The following is a 20913-nucleotide window of genomic DNA, read 5'->3' as shown; positions in this document are numbered from 1 at the left end:
AGCTAATATGGCTTTGTTTGTTCGTACACCACTTTAGATTTGATGATCTTTTTTTTTTTCAAAATATACATCTCTTGGTTTACGATTTCACTCTAAGTTTATTTTTTTGCTATCTTTGTCTTTGACTAATTGGGCAAGCAAGGTGAATGACAGTCAAGGGTTTTTTTTTTTTTTTTAAAGGGGGGTCTTGATAGGGAGGTTATTTTTTTGTTTTATAAATAAATTAATTGTGCTACTGTCTAGAGTTGAGAAATTCATTGTATCGATTTGGTTAATTTTTATTTATTTTTTTAGTTGAAAAATATTATTTGATTCATAGCTATTAGATAGTTTGTGCTCAATCATCTGTTCTTTTCGAGCTACTAGGTCGGGATGGAGAAAAAACAGAATTGATAAACCAAAGGGACAATTGTTGATCAAGGCATGTCATGTCGCAATAATAATCATTTCCCTTATTGTGTTAACTCAATTTATTTATTAAAATAAATTAGTAAACATACTTGAAAAAAAAAGTAATTTGAACAAATAATAATAAAAATAAAGTTGCTTTGATGGATTCAAAGACAAAAACAATATATAAAATAGATTGAAGTAATTTGGACAGATCATGGAAAAAAAATGGTGGCCATGTTGGGTTCAAAAACAAGAAAGAAATAGAAAAAAAAATAGATTAGACATATCTAAAAAATGACAAGCCACTTTTGAATCTTGACATTGTTTGTCTGTTTTTAGCAATCTTCTATATTCAAACATTCATAAATCTCATCACCAATTGTCATTAGCATAACGGTTCATACTGACTAAAAATTGATCCGCAGCAACACGCAGGCCATCTATCTAATACATCCTATTGCTAATTAAAGATGTTGAGAAAACATGGAGAGAGAGGAAAAAAAATTATTAGTTATTGTTGCTCATATTGAGTGATGCTAACCAATTAGTGATGTGAGGAGGGGATATTGTTGAAGAATATGTTTATGAAAGAAACAAATAAAAAGCTGGTTTAGATGTGTGAAAATAATATCTTTAAGGTGTTTATAAAATAGAATTCATTATATCTCTTAAATTAAATTGAAAAGCTACAAATATATTAAGTTTCAAATATCATTTTTTTTTAATATTATAAATATCCATGTAAGAGCATTATGAAACTCATTAGGATAGCCCATCACCATGACTTTCACTTAATTTACCACAAATCCCCACTTACAAGCACTTAAAAGAAAGTTTTTTTTTTCATATGGAAACAGACATCTTTTTCTTCCTTTTTTTAGATTAATATGGGTGTCCGGGCCAGCTTGCGTGCACCTCGACTAATCTCACGGGCCCTGAAGTTAACGACCATGTAAGCCTCTAGTAGCCCTGAAGTTTGTAGAACTCAAACTAGTGACCTCTAGAGAGCAAACTCAGGACCTAACTAGTTAAACTACCCTCAGAAGTGACATCTTTTTCTTCTTGCATGACGGCTACTTGCACAGGCCGCTATAGCAAATCAGATCAAGATTGTGATTTATGAATGCAGTAACTTCTATATCAAGAATGATAATGATATTTCATTATAAAGATGTTAAATGCAATGAAAGGGTTAATCAGGAGCCCGTTGCAACTTACCTTTCAGCTGTTGTTTGTAGCTTTGGTTCCCTTTAGAAAAAGCTTTTTTTTTTGCGGTGGAAGGTGATGGGTTTACGTTATGGGCCTTTTGCAGCTTCCGTGCTGCAGAAGGTTTGATTTGTTGTTTTATTATTTTATTATTTTATTCTTGATTTGGATCATAAATCAACAAAATTGTAGCTGTCGTCTAGCAAATGACACGAATCTACTTTCCTTGCGTATTGGCTGATAATATCGTGCTGCTCACAAAATATCCGGTAAAGATATTGGACGGGGTTATAATTATTTTTTAAAATAATATTTATTTAAAAATATTTGAAAATAATATTTTAAAAAAATTAGTTTTTGTATTAGTATATTATAATAATATAAAAACACTAAAAAAATATTAATTAAAAAAAATAAAAAAAATTAAATTTTTTAAAATATTTTTAAAATGCAAAAATAAATAAGGAACATTTATTTAATAGCACCTGTTACATTGTATTAACTATTATTTTTGTAAGAGTTTTTTTAAAATAATTCTTGATTGAAAATATATTAAATAAAAAATATATTACTATTATGAAAAAGATTAAAAAATAAAAATAAACTTAAAATAATAATAAAAAACAATTCTAGAACACTTTTAAATTTTTTTTGTATATATAAAAACACGACAACGAGTGGTCAAAAACGTCAATGCCGTTATACAGCGGCATTATATTTAAAATAAAATAAAAAAAGATTTAATTTTCTCTCCTCTCTATCTCTATCTCTCTCTCTCTCTCTCTCTCTCTCTCTGCTCGCTTAATTTATCAAAATAGTCTAGGTATTCCAAGTCAGTGGGGTCCTCTGTCCAAGACCCAAGAAGACTTTCTCAGATACACTCCATCCATCCCGTTCCCATCATCTACCACACACTACCCTTTGTAAGAACATCCCTCCTCTTCGTGCAGGAAAGCCATTGATTTGTCTTGTATTCTTGAATTCGTTTATATCTATTCAATAAGTTAATAAAGAGCATCAAGGATTCATCTTTCACCATAATTTCCCACAAAAAAAAAAAAACAAAACATTTTTCTTGATGGGATACCTTTCTTGCAAGGCAGACTCAGCCATTGCCATAATCTCTACTACACCATCATCTCAAGCATCATCATCTCCTTCTACTTCTAGAACCAAACAAGAAAAACCCATCAAGATCCGACAGTTTAACTACAGTGATATTGAAGCTGCCACCGATGGTTTCTCTGACCAGAAACTCCTAGGCAAAGGCAGCCATGGCAGTGTCTACAAGGCTGTTTTACGTGGCCGTCATGTTGCTGTCAAGAAACCCTCAAAGGATCTTGAAATTGGCCAAGAAGTAGATAACGAGATCGAGATCTTGTCCAAAATTCACAGCCCAAGATTTGTAAACTTATTAGGCTTTGCTAATGATACTAAGGATAGGTTGCTTGTTGTTGAGTTTATGAGTAATGGTACTCTTTATGATACTCTTCACTCAAATTCTAGACCACCCAATTGGGGTAGAAGAATTAGAATGGCTTTGCAAATAGCTAAGGCTGTTGATACATTACACTCACAAAACCCACCAGTAATTCATAGAGATATTAAGTCTGCAAATGTTTTGATTGACAGGAATTTCAATGCGAGATTGGGTGATTTTGGTTTAGCACTTAGGTGCGGTGTTGATGATGATTATAGACTAAAGTCAACCCCACCTGCTGGTACTATTGGCTATCTTGATCCATGTTATGTGACACCAGATAATTTGAGTACTAAAACTGATGTGTTTAGTTTTGGGATTTTTCTGTTGGAGATTATTAGCGGGAGGAAGGCTATTGATGTGGGGCATTCTCCTTCTTCTATTGTCGATTGGGCAATTCCACTCATTAAAAAGGGGAAACTTGGTGCTATTTATGATCCAAGAACTGTCCCGCTTAAGGATCCTATGATTAGGAAGCAGTTGGCTTTGATTGCTTCCAAATGTGTGAGGTCTTGTCGGGAGCGGAGACCTTCCATGAAGGAGGTGGTTGATTGGTTAGCTGCATTGAGTAAATTGGTTCCGCTTCATTCATGGAATGGGTTTAACAATCCATGCATGATGGTGGAGACAATGGGGCGTCCACCAGAACTAACAAATACACAGTTTGGTTCCAGACCACAGGGTGATGGAGAAGAGATTCTGGAAGGAATATATGGTAAAATGGGAAGGAAATCAGTGATGGATACACGGAGAGTGTATTCCGATTTGGGGTTTCGAAGCAATTTGATGGAACTCATGGCCTGGACAGATGCAGAGACTGACGGGTTGAATCTAGTTTGAAATCTGTAAATCGGGTTTCTAGTTCTAGATCTGTTAGTGCACGATATGGCACCAAAGGAAGAGCTCAATCCCAGGCTCATGATAATAATAATAATAATAAATAAAAAAAGGTCTCTTTCAAGTGAGAAAACACCAATCAGTTGGGGATGGTTCAGAATTATTCTCAAAAAGGAATAACACGCTTGCTCATTCAAGTTTCGATGGTGGAGCGAGGCTCAGGTTATAAGCTTCTCTTGATTGAGAATTACGTTGTTGTAGATTTGTTCGTAGCTCATTGATTAGTGGTTTTCACTCAATTTTCAATCCTTGTCGAAATGTTATTGTGCTGTTAAATTCCACATACATTTAGATCAAGGGCGCAGTGCTCATATCCCTTGCATAGGTTGTTGATCCTTTTCATTTATTACACCTTTGTTATGCAAAGCCGATGTATGGTCAAGAATTCTGTTGAATAAGTAAATTATGCCAAATTTCTGTTGTCTTTATTATTGGCCAGAGTTTTCTCCTGTATCTTACAGGCAAAAGTATCTTCGAATTAGATTGAGATATTACTGGAATCTAGAATTAAATGATGAAGAATACTTGTCATGTGAAAGAATGTTGGTGGTCCATGATGTTTATTTCTGAATTTGTCAGGTTTTAGTAAAATCAGTGCGAACGAAGTTTATTTTTTAAGCAATTAGTTTGGTTCTTTCTCTGCTTAAGACTTTGGCTACCAACCTAGCCGAAAATTGCGTTGTTTCAAGAAAACTCGAACCCTAAAACTTGCGGGTGAGGAAGAAATGAGTGCTAGAAGCGTAATCTGAAGCAGGACGTCGATCAAGGTTCTATTCTAAAGTAGTTAATTGTGTGGTTTACGATATGTTCTTCAGTAATTCCGGAGCAGAATGACTGATGAGCCTTTTTCTTCCATAAGAATTGTACGTGGATATTCAACTATTCATTTCCCAATACAAAACAAACACGCTGCATCAGATTGGAATTGCTTTGACAACGAAGGCATTTTTTTTTTTTGTGAAAAAACTTTTCTTGTGGGCACATCTAGAGAAATATACATGAAATTCTCAGTTAAGCTTTGAAGTTCCTGCAAATATGCTGGAAATTGTCTGTAGTGCACCTTCCAGAGAAAAATTATTCAGGCTTCACATTACTCGCATCAGAAAATCTAGTAGCTGTGTAGCACTGTAGTCTTCTTGCTACCCTGAGCTCGACATTTGTCATGTAGGGCATTGATATTGGCTAGGTTGGAGGCCAAAATCTTGAGCAGGGTTTTATCCGGCTAATATCAAAAAACAACAAATCCCAATGTTTTTATCTTGATTTTCCTTGATGAATAAACAGTTGTAATTCTAAACCAAACTCGAGCATTGTTATTCTTGATAAACAGCAGCTGTTATTGTTTCAATCATTGGCTAACTTACTGGTGTTGTGTTTACTCCAAGAAGGAACTCCTTCGTCATGATTGATATTAACCTGCCACAATCAATTGCCATTAATTTCTTCATAAAAAAACAACTCCATTGTTGTCTTCCCTGTACCTGTAATCATACATATAAAACAAATTTCCTCACTTTCTTGTGCTTATTGCTCCATCTTCATTAAGGGCTAAAACATCATGTTGAAACACGAAAAGAACAGTAGCAGCTTCCCTCAATTTAATCATAGTAATGCTGGAGAAATTATGTTACTACTCAGAAGAGAATTGAGGCTTTTATGTTATTTTACTATTCATATAATCAATAAATAAGCTTAATATATCTTTTTAACCATGTTATCACACTCTCATGCTGTAGTTGAGTTGGTTAGCATGTAGAATAGTCTCGAGATCATGTGGGAGAGCATCGCGTAGCACAAACATTTTTCTTATAAAAAAAAATCGATGGATCCTTTAATAAAAAAATAAAAAAATAAAAAGGATCCGACCCGCGAGCATGCCTTCTTTTTTCCCTTGTTTTTCTTTTTTATTTTTGGTTTTTTTATACTAAGAGAAAAATTTACCACAATTATTTACTTTTTAGTTTTGACTTGGTTTTTAAATATTATTATAAATTTTTATTTAAATTTTAATATTTTTCAATTATTATATATCTTATTTGAAAATAATAATACTAATAGTTAATTGTTCATAAAAAATTGATAGAAGTTGTTCGCTTTATATTCCAATTAAAAATATTACAATGGCTAAGAAAAACAATAGAAAAAATAAAAAATTATCTTAATAAAAAAAATTAAATAATTGTATTTACTGTATTTTTAGGTTTAATAACAAAATATATATAAAAAATATGAAACCTATATAGTTTTTGTTACATTTAAAATTTGTCATGAAACAAAACAATGGAATCTAGTTTAATTCTAAAGCTCAATTTTATATCTGTACCGAGGTTATTGGATGTGATATAGTTATCAAACCTAAGATATTTGAGTCTAATATGGTCAATAAATTTAAAACACTTAAAATATTTTATATACTTTTAATATTTTTTTTTACATAAAAAAAAATGTTATTAACCCTCCTTGACAGCTTCAAGTCTGTTATGGCCGCCAAATTCAAGAATTTTGAGTCTAACTTGATCATCAGACCTAAGATTTATAGGTCTGGTATAACTATCAAATTTAAAACAGTTAAAATATTTTTTATACTTTTTAAAAAATTATTATTAATCTGGTATAGCGTGGATAATATGCCGGTGAATATTTATTACGACAGACAAAAAAAAAATCTGTTCGGTTCAAAAAAATCGCAGTTCAGTCGAGTCATTCACGCAGGAAGGAGGCCCAAGAATTTTGTTTCAGACTCCAAAAAGCAGGACAGAGAGGGGGCGTCCTCACACCATAAGTCAAGGCCTTAAAGCTCCATGCATACAGTTTACCAATTGCATCTGCCTGTGTGTCTCAGAGTTGGTTTGTGCATCAAACGGTTTGGCATTGAACAATGTAGCTGAAACCACCTTCTTTCTTCTTCTTTTTTCCCAGCCTATTTAATAGAGCTTCCAGATTAAATAATCAGTTGATTCTAAGAATCAAGTATTTCTTCTATTTTAGAGTGAGCATGCATACAATGGGATTTATTAAAAATTTGATTGTTAATGTACAAGCTGTTATGAGAATACTATTTATAATTAAATTAAAAAAAAATCTTAAACTTGTAAATTTTGATGAAATGAAACTCGAGCCACACCAACTAATTGTTAAAACAGACTCGCTGTTGGAGGTAATCGGAAAACAGAGGAGAAAGCTGGCTCCTGGTAGGAAACAGAGCAAGGGCTTGCCACAAGCCAAGCGGAGTAAGATTTCATAAATCAATGATTCAAGATGACGGGGGGGAACAATCATGTTATTAGAAGTTCCATTTCTCATACACATGATAGTATCATGAGGGAGATACAGCAGATGGTGACAGCAATAGATAAACTAAATGCCACTCTACTTCAACAAAAAAATGTGAGTTGTAGCAACATTGGTGTACTAAAAACCAAAACTCTATTTCTCAACACTACAAACAAATGTTAAATGCCAAAAGAGGGAGAGAAAAAAAGAAAGAAAAGGGAATACCATCAATGTCCTGATAACTATCCGCGCTGACTCGTTGTAGCAAATGGCATTACTCCTGTAACAGCGAGTTAGGGCAAATAATCCAAAGCCCTGCAGTTCTGTCTAGCGAAGCCGCTTTTGTGTACATTGAAGAAGACAACCAGCTAAAAGAGCTACAGCACACGTAGAATGAGAAATGCTAAGTAGAGATCATATAGTTTGAAATTTTGTGTTTTAACTTGATCTCCCACCAGCTCCCTGCCTTGTCTTGATCATTCTTTTGAGCGTTGCTAGCCAGAAGTTACATTCATCCCACTCACTTGTGGTAAGAAGTACCTGTTCCACGCTTAGAAATAGAAAGAGTTAGCAGTGCTTATAACTCATTTCCGTTTAAGTGTGAAAACATAAATAGCTCTTGAATAACACTTGCCTGGATTTGCAGAGCTGTGCTAAAATCATTCATGTCCAAAGCCTGGCATAGCTGAAAAAGCTTATCAGAAGCATTTTCTGATATATCCCCACTGTTGAGTTTAGCAAACAAGGCACCTATTTTCCTTGAATTATCTTCAATTTCACGCTTCCTGGCTGGATTTGCACGGGCACCTCCCAAAGCTTCTGATGTCTCTTTAAATAGTCTTGTCAATGTTGTAATGACTGGTCTATGGTGAGCTGCAACAAATGCAAAACAAGATAAACTAGCAACACACCTGATAAATCATAAATCATTGCGGAATACAAAGAAAGTATATAGCCACTGTTATGATCAAATGTTGGATGCCAAACTAGTGGCAATCCAGCAGATTGTTTATCCAGCTTAAACCAACATTTAAGTTTCAAATGATGATTTTTCACACATTTTACTTGCGATTTCTAGTGTTAAGACATCCATGTGACGACTTCTACAAGAATTGATTACTAGAACTGCCCACCAGACAGGAACTGCAGCCTGAATGTTGCTAGTACATGGCAAAAAAATATTTTTTTACAAAACCACAACTGATATCAGAAAGACAACCCTAGTGCAAGCAGAAGTTTTCTAAGACTACTAGTAAATTAAAATCATTAACCAAGATTCATCTATTTAAGGGAAATCCAACTGTTTTGGTAATTACCAGGAACATTTGAGGTGTCGACTGTTTGCACGGTAGGCGGTGGAGCAGCAGGAACCACAGCTGGTTGCAATGGTGCAGGCTGAGTAGGACTTGGCGGTTGCATTGAACCAATCCCAGGTCTTTGAACAATCCCTGAATGTACAGGCCTAAATCCCATTGGTGTTGGGCCAGGAGCAACAACTTGTGGCATTCTGTGGCCAGGAATTGCACCCGTCTGAGCTGTGATAGGTCCTTGTGAACCAGTTGGGGGTTGTACAGGATTATAGGCAGGATTGGCAGTCCCCTAAAACAAGCAAGCAAAACTTTTAGTGCATCCTCAGAAATATACCAGTTAACACTAAATTGTAATCCACAGAAAATATACAGACAGGATATAACTGAGAGCCCAATGTGGGTTGCTGATACTGTTCTGCATTTCTTAGCATGGGAACATTTGCAGGGACGAAAGGCCTCGTAGGCTGTTGAGAGGCAGCAGCATGAGGTGGAGGTGGAGCAAAATTTGTCTGCAAGAAAAAAAAGGTGAAGTAATGAGTGGTAGAAACTAGAAACAACCAGCACAACTATTGATACATTGGCAACATCTAACCCAAAGAACAAAGAAAAAAAAAATCAAGCTTCAATCAAGATCTATTAACAAACAATCTCTTCCTGAAAAAACTCAATTTGACGGCAACTCCTACAATCAACTATGTCTTAGCACATATAGGGTATCACCAAGTCAGGAAAAAAAAACGCCACACATACACATACAATCAAATACGTCTATGCATGCAAGTGAACTACATAATGAGTTATCTTTTACATCAAAAAATCAAGATAAAGAAAACAGAATACCTTAGATGCCTGTGGTGTAGGAGTTGGAACAAACATTTGGGGCAGTGGTGCAGGCTGATATGCCGGGGGCGGTGGTGAAGGCTGATAGGGAGAAGGAGCACCAAATCCTCTTCCGTACGACGAGTCAATAGGTTGCTGATTATTTTCACTGTATAGACTCCCAGGAACACTCTGGTTCATTTGTTGAGTAACTGCTCCCTAAAATAATAAACAAGCATTAAGTGGTCAACCACATGAGCTGCACATCACATTCCCTACAAACAGCACTTAAAAACTATGATACATTTAAGGAATGAAAAGCCAGAATGTCCACCTGATAATAAGTATGAGGGGCATCAGCCACACCAAAACCAGGATGTTGGGCACCATAAAATGATCCACCTTGCTGTTGGGTGTTCTCAAAAGCTGGAGTCTTAGCTTCTTTCTCTGCATCAGAAATTAATATCTTAAACTGTTACTCAGTTTGCAGATAGCATTGATAATGCCTTAAGTTCAGGCAATGAGGCAATGGGAGAAGTTATGCTGGACTGTATTAATACTGGATTTAAAATTAGAAGACCTCCTTTCACCACATCAACTGAAAAACACTTCTTTTACCACAATACACCAGAGTTATAATAGAGATGTCATATAATGACCTGAACATGACTAAACACCAGAAAAACACCTGACTCAACTTTAACCACACTGGTTCAAGCAGATGGAGGTTTTCCCACAATCCATTTGCTTCGTCAATTCGCTAAGAACGAACTACACCACGGGGCAAGGGAAACCCTGCCCCACATGGTATGGTCAAGGCTGAAAAAGAAAGGGGCAGAGTGGACTGATCAAGCTAACATGTCAGGCAGCAACATCAAATCAAGTATTTTTACTGCCTGGTCTCTAAACTAAGTATTCAAGCATAAATTTCTCCCTTCATTTTGCTATTTCCTTTTTTCCCCTCATTTTATATTCTCATGTAAAAATAAATAGAACTACCAAAAATTATCACAAGTAGATTCGGAAGATCGAAATTGTGTTTCAATGACCTTGATCAAGATAATATCCCTTATTCATGTAACTATGGTTGGAATAAACAGTAATGGATGATCTCTCAAGATCATAGTGCCAGGAACGTGAATGATAAACTACAATTAAGGATTGAGGACTGGAAGTGTTATAATTCTTTTAAAGATTTTTCAAAAGAAAAACATACCAGGTTCCAAGGAGAGAGTAACACAGAGGAACTTGAATCATAAACTACAATTAAGGATTGAGGACTGGAAGTGTTATATTTCTTTTAAAGATTTTTCAACAGAAAAACATACCAGGTTCCATGGAGAGAGCAATACGGTCTCTTATGATTGTAAGCTCAGGAGACAAATCATCAGAACCCAAAAGTTTCAAGTACTCCAGTGCTGTTGTTAAGAGGCCCTGACTGGCTAAAATTTCAGCATACTTCTCAACAAGCTTGCACAAAGAGGCACTAAATTGCTTTTGACCACTTGCCAGAGCAAGGACGATGGTCTTCTCCATCAAATCCTAGCCAAACAAAGATTATAAATCAAAATTCCTTGATAAAACATGAAATACTACGAAGTTCTACTTTGTTGTCAGCTAACCTGAAGAAGATCAATGTACGATTTCCCTTCACTCTCAGTGGACAGACTCCTTGACCAAATTTCAACTGTTTTGTCAATATTGCCAGCACATATATAACAAAGAGTTGCCGCCAAAGTATTACCAGCAGCTATTAATTTTGAAGCAAGTGAATTGCATAGCATACTCCATTCCTCACTTGGTGCGAACTGATTATCAAAATAATTAAAGTAAATCAATAAGGAGAAACAACAGTGTCTTGCACATCTGTTTTAAGAAACACTTCCATGTTAAACTTTTTCCCATCACAGGTTCACATAAGTTTCACATGTAAGAATTGCAGAATCTAATATTTCATAATCAAAATAAATAGTACAGTCTAAAAATACAGATGCAAATGTAAGAACATGTGCGCTTTTCTATGACTGAATGTACAAGCAGGAACCACTTCACACACAGATATTTAATTTCACTACAAAAATAGAAAAAGCAAAACACAATCAACTACCAATCAATAGATAATAACAACAGGATATCTTGTAATGATAAACAAAACAAAAAAAAAATTACAACTGAATTCCATCAGATATGACATGACATTCACTTCTAGATTTGAGGATCTTACTGTACAAAGGAGTGCAAGAGTTTCTTTCCAGTATTTGAGAGGCCTGGTGTTTACAAGGGTCAATAGGTCATTGTTCACCATTGCAGAAACAATCTGAAAATGAAAATGGTTGACTGTGAGGTGACAACATCTAGCTGATTGATAATCGGGAAAAGCATATACCATTGCAATGAAGCTATATACATCAGCAAAGACATTAATGACCTGGGTACATTAAAAACAAAAAACACAGAAAGAAAGAATGTTAAGCTACCTTCAAGTAAGGTGAAGGACTCAATTTAAGATATTGATCACGTGTATTCTCCCATAGTGAAGTGCCACCAGCATGAGCAATAACTAAAGCATCAGCAATTTTATTTGCTGATATGCACTGTGCAACAGCCCCTTTGTAGTCTCCCACAACCAAAGCACATTGTATACTATCATCAAATGATGGGTCAGCACTCTCCTCCAATGTCTCTGGTTCTTGTGATATTTCTTCCGCAATAGGAGCAGAATTCCCAAGATCAAGATTATCACCAGACGGCGCCAAAGAAGCATCAGCTTTAGGACTTGGAAGATTGTTAAAAAAGTCTTCCCCATCATCAGCAGAGAAGATGGTGGCCTCTTTATTATTCTCATATCCCACTTTGTCAGCAGGTGTATCATCGAGTCGAACAGCATTTATTTCCTGGTTGAGACCATTCTCCTGTACAGCATCTTTTTCTTCAATGGGTACACTAAAACCAAGGTGGGCAAGCATCCTAGTCCTTGCTGTTCCATCTTCTTCAAACATCACCTTTAAGAAACCCCAAGTTTCTCGATCATCCTCTGATCTGCCAAGATGATGGATCACATAAAAACAAAACAATTGGTCAATTTATTTGAAGAAAAGGAGAGGTTCCAAAAAGAAAAGATTTTTTATCTTGAGATTTCTAGGATACAGATGCGTACTCAGACTCTTGAGATTTTTTATCACATAAAGCCTTTAGCAAAGACTTCTCCCCATTTTGTATGGCACTCTCAAATTCAGATGATCGACTCACCAAACTGTCTTCGGTAACTAAGTTATGCAAAAAAACCTGAGAGAAACACTTTAAAAGAATAAGTAGAAAAGAAAAGTAGAAAATATAGAAGAAAGAGCAACTTATCCAAAAGGGATACCTCGGAAGCACCAGCAGCATGTAACTTAGGGCGAAATGATACAAGCTTTCCTCCAAAGCCAAAAGAAGCCCCAACCGGACACTCACACCATTTTGGAGCTCTTAGTTTTGCTGCATAAAATAGATGGCAGAATAAATATTCTAAAACAAAACTTATAATAGAATATACAAGCATCATAGCATCATAGCATAAAGGAAAACATAAAGGTGTAAACAAAAAAGAGGACCATTATAAAACGGTTTGTCAGAGCATTCTTCAAAGTCCTGAAACTTGAATTTGCTTCCAGTGTACACTAAAATAATAATTCATCTCACTCTTTCATTAGATAATCACGTGTACACTATTTCAATCTCAAAGACAAAAAAAATGAAGATGCAAGGATAACCCAATCATCTTTTAATGTGGATCTATGGAGTCGCACATCTTGAGCAGAACAAAAATGATGGCACCATTTTAAACTGGCCTTAGCATAGTCAAACCTTTATCCATATCTTGGAACTAAAAGCAAAACTAAAACCATGACTGGCTTACACAAAAACAATATTTTATGGCAGTCAATGCCCTAATAGAAAAAAATTTATATTGTATAATGGAAGGAAGAAGTTGGTGTTGTAACGAAATAAAATTGTTTATGTGCAATCCATTAGGCTCAAAGGGTGCATCCCAGCCATGATTCATAAGCATATTATTTTTTTATCAAAATCAAATGAAATGCACCAAATCAACTTTAGATCAACTTCTAAAGTTGATGGTATGATTATAAGTTCATGGTCCCAAATAATTACATCGAAAACAGATAATGCATTCATGAGATCTCTTATCTAATAAACTACACTACCTCTTCCAAAGTCGCTGTCCCCAGCAATATATCGACTGCAACCCTGCAAACAGAGATCCAAAACAGAAAATCTCTATAATGGTCGTGAAAATAACAAATATATGCACGCACGCACATTTTTTAGCATTCCATTATATAACCTTCTAAGCCATCACTGTACAGTTTCGACCCCCTAACACCCATATGGTATTGTTTCTTTTTGTTCTTTCCTTTTTCTTTTTCAAGGGGTGACATGATTTTATCATGAGTACATTTTTCCCTTCCCTTACTCGTTACATACTCGTCAGCAAGATGAAAAAACAAGATCAGTATCAGCACAAAGTAGATGCTTACCTCAATGTTGTAAATGCCAACTTTTCCATCAAAAGATGATGCTGATATAACCCCAGGCATCCTGGGATACCAATGAACATCGAAGTTCCAGTTGGTGCCAGCTGGCAATTCACAGACAATCTGCTCCAAAATTAAACAATAAGCATCAACCAGGTGTAAGAAAAGAAAAGGAGGGTGAATGCTTGCAAGATAGAAGTAAGAAGATAAAAATTCAAATTAAAACCATCTCACAGCTGCCAAAACTGAAACTAATACAACTAAGCTTATAATGCTTCAGTTGTACAAGTTTTGAAGCAGGAATTTCCTGCCGAGTTTAAGGTTATGAATCAAATTTTTATTCATAAAAAAGGGAGGGAGACCTCTAAGATACTCCCTTACCTCTGCAGTTACTGTATTCCAGCAGATTGTTCGATTATCTTTAGCGCAGGTAAGCAAATATGAGCTGTCATTGGGACACCATGACATTCCTAATACACCTGGTGTAAGAAGACATTGGTCGGAAAAAATAATAAGCCAACAAAAAAACGTATCCAAATAAAATGTTGAAATTACTAAAAGTTTTAAAAGAACATAAATATTTAGCCTCTTGTGAGAATTAGCTCATGGAAAACTGAAACTAGGATAAGGTAGATGCAGGATGAAGACTAAGAATATTTAATTAAATATTCCACAAATACAAACCTGGATCAGTAAGCATGCATAAAACAAAAACACTCACATTTTTACAGCACAATAAAAAGGATCATGGAATCTAGGCCAGAGATGATTTTTTTGACTCAGCATATCCTTTCACCTCCAATATTATAAAGAATCATAAAATTAGACAAGCTGGACCATTGTTTCTAGTGAGCCTACAAGATTTTATACTACAAAACTAAAGGAGAATCTGAAACTGCTACGAATTACATGGAACCCATAAAACATCTGCAAATTAAAACTCATGCTGAAACATGATCCAAGGTAGAGGAATTTCTTCTCGAGCATTTTGTATGTTTTGGGAGGAAAAGGATCCTGGAGTCTTATAAGGTGTGCTTTGTTCACTATAGTTAGGACATTGGATTATTTGGGCATAGCAAAGCTCACACATCATCAAAAACTATTCCCCCTCGAAACAGCATTGTGGGATAGGATGGTATTTCTAGCTTGTTTATGGTATTTCTGCTATGAATTTCTCTATGTTAATGTTTGTCTTCTATGTTTCTTTCTCATAATAACTTAAGAAAAAAATCATGTTGAAATACTATATATTGTGCCATACCTTTAGTGTGTCCCACATACTCCTTCACAGGTTCAATTATGTTTCGCATGTCCCAAAGCTGCAAGCAAACGGCATTATGAACTAGGAAATTCAATGAAAATTAATACTTGAAAAAAAAATCTAGAAACAGTCAAGTTATTACCCGAAGAGAAGGAGACCCATCTTCATCCGACGCAACAACAAGCTGAGTGGCAACATCGGGATGCCACTGCAAAACAGAGCACCGCCTTCTAATTGAATCTCCAAAACTGTTTAATAGAAGTCCAGAATCAGCTGAGACGGAATGATTTTTAACATGTGTGTGTGTGGTATTATTTAGAAACAGAAAGCAGAAACTTACGAAATTGCTGGTTTCTGCTTCTTTAGGTCCCAAACCACTGCAAATGTATGAAATGGTCAGTCTTCCACACTAAAGGAAAATAACTAGGTCATCATCAATAACAGGTAAGCCCATTTTTCTATCTCACCTGTTATTCCATTGGAAGAAGTGGATGCTAATATATGTTGAACTCTGCAATTCCAGGAAACATACGAAATCTCTCCTTGAGAGGCAGAACCAGTACCCTGCATAAAGATCCCACCAGACCCAACATGAATAAGGGGCAAAAAATCATTGAGTACCAATAGTGAGCAGGAAAGGGAGAGAAAAGGAGGTAAACAGAGGGGCTCTTAAGTCCCCACTGCTGCTAGTCCAAGAAAAAAAACTGCATAGAATTAGGCTTCCAGCAACAACTACAATCTATTTGAAACAATGGAACTTCAAAAATACAGAAGTAGATATTAATTCCAAGCTTTCTTAGATAAAGGGTGATATCAAATTCCTGGCCGACTCCAAGTCTAACTCCTATTAGAAAAGCAAGCATGGAACTATGAGAAACAGCTAGGAATGACAAAATGGGCCTAACAGATGATATCGAACTTGTCAGCATTTCCCTCTTCTTTACGAAACCACCCTACCTTACTAACTGGTGACACCCCTCATGTTAGCCACAAGTCAGCAAAGAGTATCCTAGGAAAGAAAAGAATAAAGGAAATGAATTCTTGCTGCTATTTCCAGAATGACCCAGTTTGAATCTTTCAAAGGAGACAAGAAATAAAACAAGGCACATGCTACATTGATTAACTATAATGCTTTTACACTCAGTTTCAATATCATATTTCAGAAGATCTGTTATATTATTATGATGCCATCGATTAAAATCCAACTACACATGTATCAGGCAACACAGGATAACGCCCCTCACATTAATGTACAGTATGACCATTAAATTTAAGGTCACGCAAAGTGAAACTGTTTACGTGCCATCATTTTACATCTGTTGTGATGGACATAAAAAGAGTGCTCAAATTCCTCCTTTACTTAGCACAATAATATCTCTATTCTATTCTCCACGGTTTTCCTTAGCTTTCATCACTTTGACTAAATCTTGAGACAAAAAGAATTGCAAGGAGAATATTCACAGTATGAATAGCTAAACACCCTCAAATGAGATTCCAGCCAGAGGCAATGCACAACACATATGGCCACACCATCTGAGCCAAGTCCAAATACATATTAAAAAACCAGGGATAATTCTCAAGCTAAAACAGACATTGTCCAGAAGAATTTCTATTCAGGAGCTTCCTTCAGAGTTTATGACAGGAGCTTAATTGTAATTATGATATGATGCATGCAAAGCTCATGACAGAATGCAGAGCTAGTGAAACAGTGCAGGTAACAATGCCAGATAAACACGGAGCAATTTTGGGGGTTTTTCCTAGATTATGAGATTACAGCAGCATTACAAATTATCAATATGAAAATTTACCATCCAAGATTGTGTAGTACTTGTATGATTTAAGGTTGTTTTGGACTGGGGTGGTGTTTAGGTAGAAATAAACCTTGGTTTACTTCATCTCAGTCCTTATCCAATCACTTAGAAGCTTTCAAATATTGAATTTGATTTTTTAGATTATGAAAATTTACAAGGCCTATACTTATGGGTAAGCGAGCATAAAGTAACAAATGATTGAATGCGTTTCAGTAAAAATAAACCAGTTGTCACATAGTGTAAGCCCTCGGTCCATGTTATCTTTCCAAGGTATTGTTGAAACACTAAAAAACTTCTACATATATTTTTCTAAGAAAATTGCTATATCTGGATGGAAGGAAAATGAAGACTAAAGTGTTACGCAGTTAATATATCCCTCCTTGAACATAAAAGCTCCTTATAGTTGGTTAGGTGGTGAAGAGTAGACGTTTAAGAAAGTATAAAATTTGAAAAAAAAATCACAGCATTGGGGGATGGAGAAGATCACAAGGTTCATTTTCAAACACAAGATAATAAATTATACACCAATTGCCCCATATCTTGTTTCAGGATTCATTACTGGGTTGGAGGAGATTGGGAAGTAATTAACAAATGCCATGTGCCTCTAGTCCCATCCTTTTACCTTACAGTAAGCTCCTAAATGAGATTCAAGGGATTAAAGCTCCAATGGCCCCATGTTCAATCCCATCAAATCTTCATAACAATACCAACAAAACAATCTTCCCAAACCACTTTAATTAAGACCTGTGACTTTTCAGAGGTATCATCACCTCATTAACAGATTCTCCTACTATTCTGCCCCTTCTAATAATCCGATAACCAAAAAAAGTACCATCTTTTCTGTCTTATGTCAAAAACTTTCAGCAAGGATCCCATATCAAAGCAACCCCACAGCCTAACCTAAGTTTTCCCTTTGTTTTCCATAGTACATAAAATAAGAAAATACAAAATTTCAACCTAAACACCAGCCTAGCTTTACACAATAAATTCACATAAACTTTAATTTTGTTCACTAAGGAAACCACACTGGAGAAGTGTTCCTGATTGCAATGGGTTTCCTCAATTACTCATAAGAAACCACTAAACAAGAGGAGCTAAGCAACAGCTGGAGATGCTGGGCAACAAACAAAGCTTAATGTATACATGAAAGGATTATTACAAAACAAAAGGGATCAAAAATGATTCCAAACACCTCCTTATATGTATATCTAGCATTTAGAGCACATCACAATAAATTTCTTCTTCATCAGTGAGAGTTCAATTCAGGGAATATGGCAATCTAGAGACAAAGTGCAAGCACAAAGAAACTTTAAAATGGTAAGGTTTCAAATGTAGCATACCTTGAGAGGTGGAAAATGAGAAGGTTCTGCAGGTGCAGCCAAATCCCAAATGCAGATTTCACCATCATCAGCGCCAGATGCAAGTAAGTTAGGGGTGATGGAATTAAATTCAAGGCCACGAACCTGAAACATAAGGCAAAAGCAACAGGCATAAAGTCTGGCCATCTGTCTAAACTACAAGAGTGTCAGCAAATAAAAAGGTTTTAATGAAAGAATAAACTTACAGGCCCTTTGTGACGTGATAGATGACCAACAAGAGCACTTTCACTTGCCTCAGAACTGCAAACAAAATTAGAATATAAAATAAGCGCTACATCAAACAAAAGACAGAATTTAGACAAGATTTACAGTGTGGATTTCTATTACATTTTTAACACAAAAAAATAATATTTCATGAACTGCATGCAGAGAAGAATTATAGTACTTAAAAGCAAGAAAATGGGAAACTTCAAAATCCACAAAAGCTATCCATCTACATCTGTCCAGCAACCCGTTAGCCACATTAAAATGTCAACCCTCTACTTTTGTAGATTTCCAACTTTACAGGGAACTCAAACTTCGAAGCACAGTTAAAACAACCAAAAGATCAAGGCACAAAAAAACAGAAAAGAAATGTGAAAAACCCTCATTTAAAATTTTATAATAAAAAAATCAAATCAATGCTGGCTCAAAAATGAAAAAACAATCACCCTCTAAACAGCAATTCCAATAAGCAATTAAAATTCCTCGCCAAGAAGTTCCATTATATAAACTATGAACCTCAACTCAAAATCGAGGTTTCATCAAAATTCAATGTGGAAGCATATCAATTGCACAGCATACAATGTACATATCGGATTTGTGCCAACAAGAATTCCCCACACGCCACATAAACCTCTACATCCCAACATGGAGAACCCCAAGCAAAACTTAAATCAAGCTAGAGAATTCCCTGAGATACCAATTTTACCGTTTTAAATCAGAACACAATCTTACAAAACCGTGTTCTCATCTCTCTATACTCCCGACTCTTAAACAGACAACTCCGATCAAAACATTTCCGTCCAATCCAAATTACATTCAATGTAAAACCAATCCACGCAAAAACAAAAGTACCTAATTTGCATCAGATCTTACTATACTTCCCAGAAAGCCTATCCTCCACTCACAAATTTCACCAACAATCCATCCCAATTAGCAAAACAATCTCAATCAAATTCAAATGGATGATACACAGAGCAAAATTCTAAAAATACCGGATCAGGGACAAGGGATTCAAAATGTCGATATTGCCATCAACAAGGCCACCAGCAATAAGTCCAAGACCATATGTATCAGAGCCGGATCCATTCCTACCCCATGCGAGACGATTAAATCTCTCAGAACTTTGACACTCACCAACAACAGGGAGATCATGATCTTCCGATTGGAAATCAAGCTTAAAGATCTCAAGATTCGCAGACGAGCTAAATGACAGATCCACCGCCCCCGCCATCGTCCCCGCCGCCATGTAAGGCGAGTCCGGGGCTAACGCCACCGACGCCGATCTATTCACCGACTTAATGGCCGCCATAATTCCCTCCTATCAATCTAAGTAACTACAAAATCGTCAATCGATAATTGGATCTGATAAATGAAGAAATGGGAGAATTCGATATAGGTTAAGAAAATTTAGGGTTCGATCTAGATTTGAGAATTAATTTTTCCCTACATAGACGTTAGTACGTTACACACTTGGCTCCGCTCTCTCGTTCTCTGCTTTCGTTTGTGTGTGAGGAGCGAGTGATGTTTTATGTTATGTAGAATATTTTTTTTTTTTTTCGAATTTTTCCGGGTACCCGGAAGAGGAAGGCTTTTATAGGCCACGCTCTTCTACTGTGACTGGTTGGATGTTGAGTGCTGTAAAGGTTGTACCTGGGGAGAGTGTGAGGAATGGAGGTCTTTTTGTCTAGAAGAGACGTCATCTCTGCCACTTATCCAATTGCATGGTGACACGTGTAGTAGGTATTTCTTATTATGTTTTATTTTTTTGCTGGAAAAAAACCGGTATGACGTGGGCTGATGGAAAGAGCCGGTGGATTTTCATTCGAGACTTTTATTTTGGTCCAGTGATATTGATGGGTGATATAACGTCATGATTCGGACCGCCTGAAAGAATCCTATTTGAGCCCAGGTACCCATTTGATTAGCAGCCTAACATCTTTCTGGTACCCATAACTTTATTTTCCTTATGTAAGGAAAAAAAAAATCGTATTTTGGACGGGGTCGGGCAGATCAAGATAACATTTTAACCCTATTTATTTGTTAGAAAATAGTTTTTTTAAAAAAATAAATTTCAAGAAAGTAAATTATCTTCTGATATTTGGTAGTGTAATAAAAAATAAGTTGGAAAATATTTTCCAGTATTTGATTATGTCATAAAAAATGAGCTAGAAAATAACTTATTAATATTTTATTTTTCTCAAGTTTATTAAAATAATAAGGAACAAATCTTACAAATTAAAAAGTTGAATGAGAATGAAATTGAAAAAAAATATAATTTCACAAATTATCTAAAATAAAATAAATAATAATCAAAATAATAGAGATCAAATCTAAAAAATTAAAAA

The 20913-nt window shown here is 35.6% G+C and overlaps 2 protein-coding genes across 2 annotated transcripts; one reads left to right on the top strand and one right to left on the bottom strand.

Annotated features, from left to right (window-relative positions):
- The first annotated feature begins 2386 nt into the window (after nucleotides 1-2386).
- On the top strand, nucleotides 2387-4404 carry LOC133704727 (serine/threonine-protein kinase-like protein At3g51990). Its single transcript, XM_062129666.1, has one exon. The coding sequence runs from the start codon at nucleotides 2678-2680 to the stop codon at nucleotides 3917-3919; it is 1242 nt and encodes a 413-aa protein (XP_061985650.1). The 5' UTR covers nucleotides 2387-2677; the 3' UTR covers nucleotides 3920-4404.
- Nucleotides 4405-7235: 2831 nt separating this feature from the next.
- Nucleotides 7236-20221, bottom strand: LOC133704707 (protein transport protein SEC31 homolog B-like). The gene is made up of 22 exons (XM_062129634.1): nucleotides 19561-20221; nucleotides 18550-18604; nucleotides 18326-18448; nucleotides 15642-15738; nucleotides 15515-15551; nucleotides 15317-15422; nucleotides 15175-15232; nucleotides 14295-14392; nucleotides 13917-14036; nucleotides 13584-13626; nucleotides 12746-12855; nucleotides 12536-12663; nucleotides 11856-12417; nucleotides 11603-11695; nucleotides 11001-11186; nucleotides 10707-10920; nucleotides 9713-9825; nucleotides 9400-9597; nucleotides 8934-9068; nucleotides 8566-8848; nucleotides 7884-8122; nucleotides 7236-7789 (listed from the first exon to the last, which is right to left on the bottom strand). The coding sequence occupies exons 1-22, from the start codon at nucleotides 19875-19877 to the stop codon at nucleotides 7688-7690; spliced, it is 3417 nt and encodes a 1138-aa protein (XP_061985618.1). The 5' UTR covers nucleotides 19878-20221; the 3' UTR covers nucleotides 7236-7687.
- Nucleotides 20222-20913: the final 692 nt, after the last annotated feature.

Source organism: Populus nigra, chromosome 1 (genome assembly GCF_951802175.1).
Source record: "Populus nigra chromosome 1, ddPopNigr1.1, whole genome shotgun sequence".
NCBI classification, from domain to species: domain Eukaryota; kingdom Viridiplantae; phylum Streptophyta; class Magnoliopsida; order Malpighiales; family Salicaceae; genus Populus; species Populus nigra.
The sequence above is the reverse complement of the archived record's forward strand: the minus strand, read 5'-3'. Positions and strand labels throughout refer to the sequence as shown.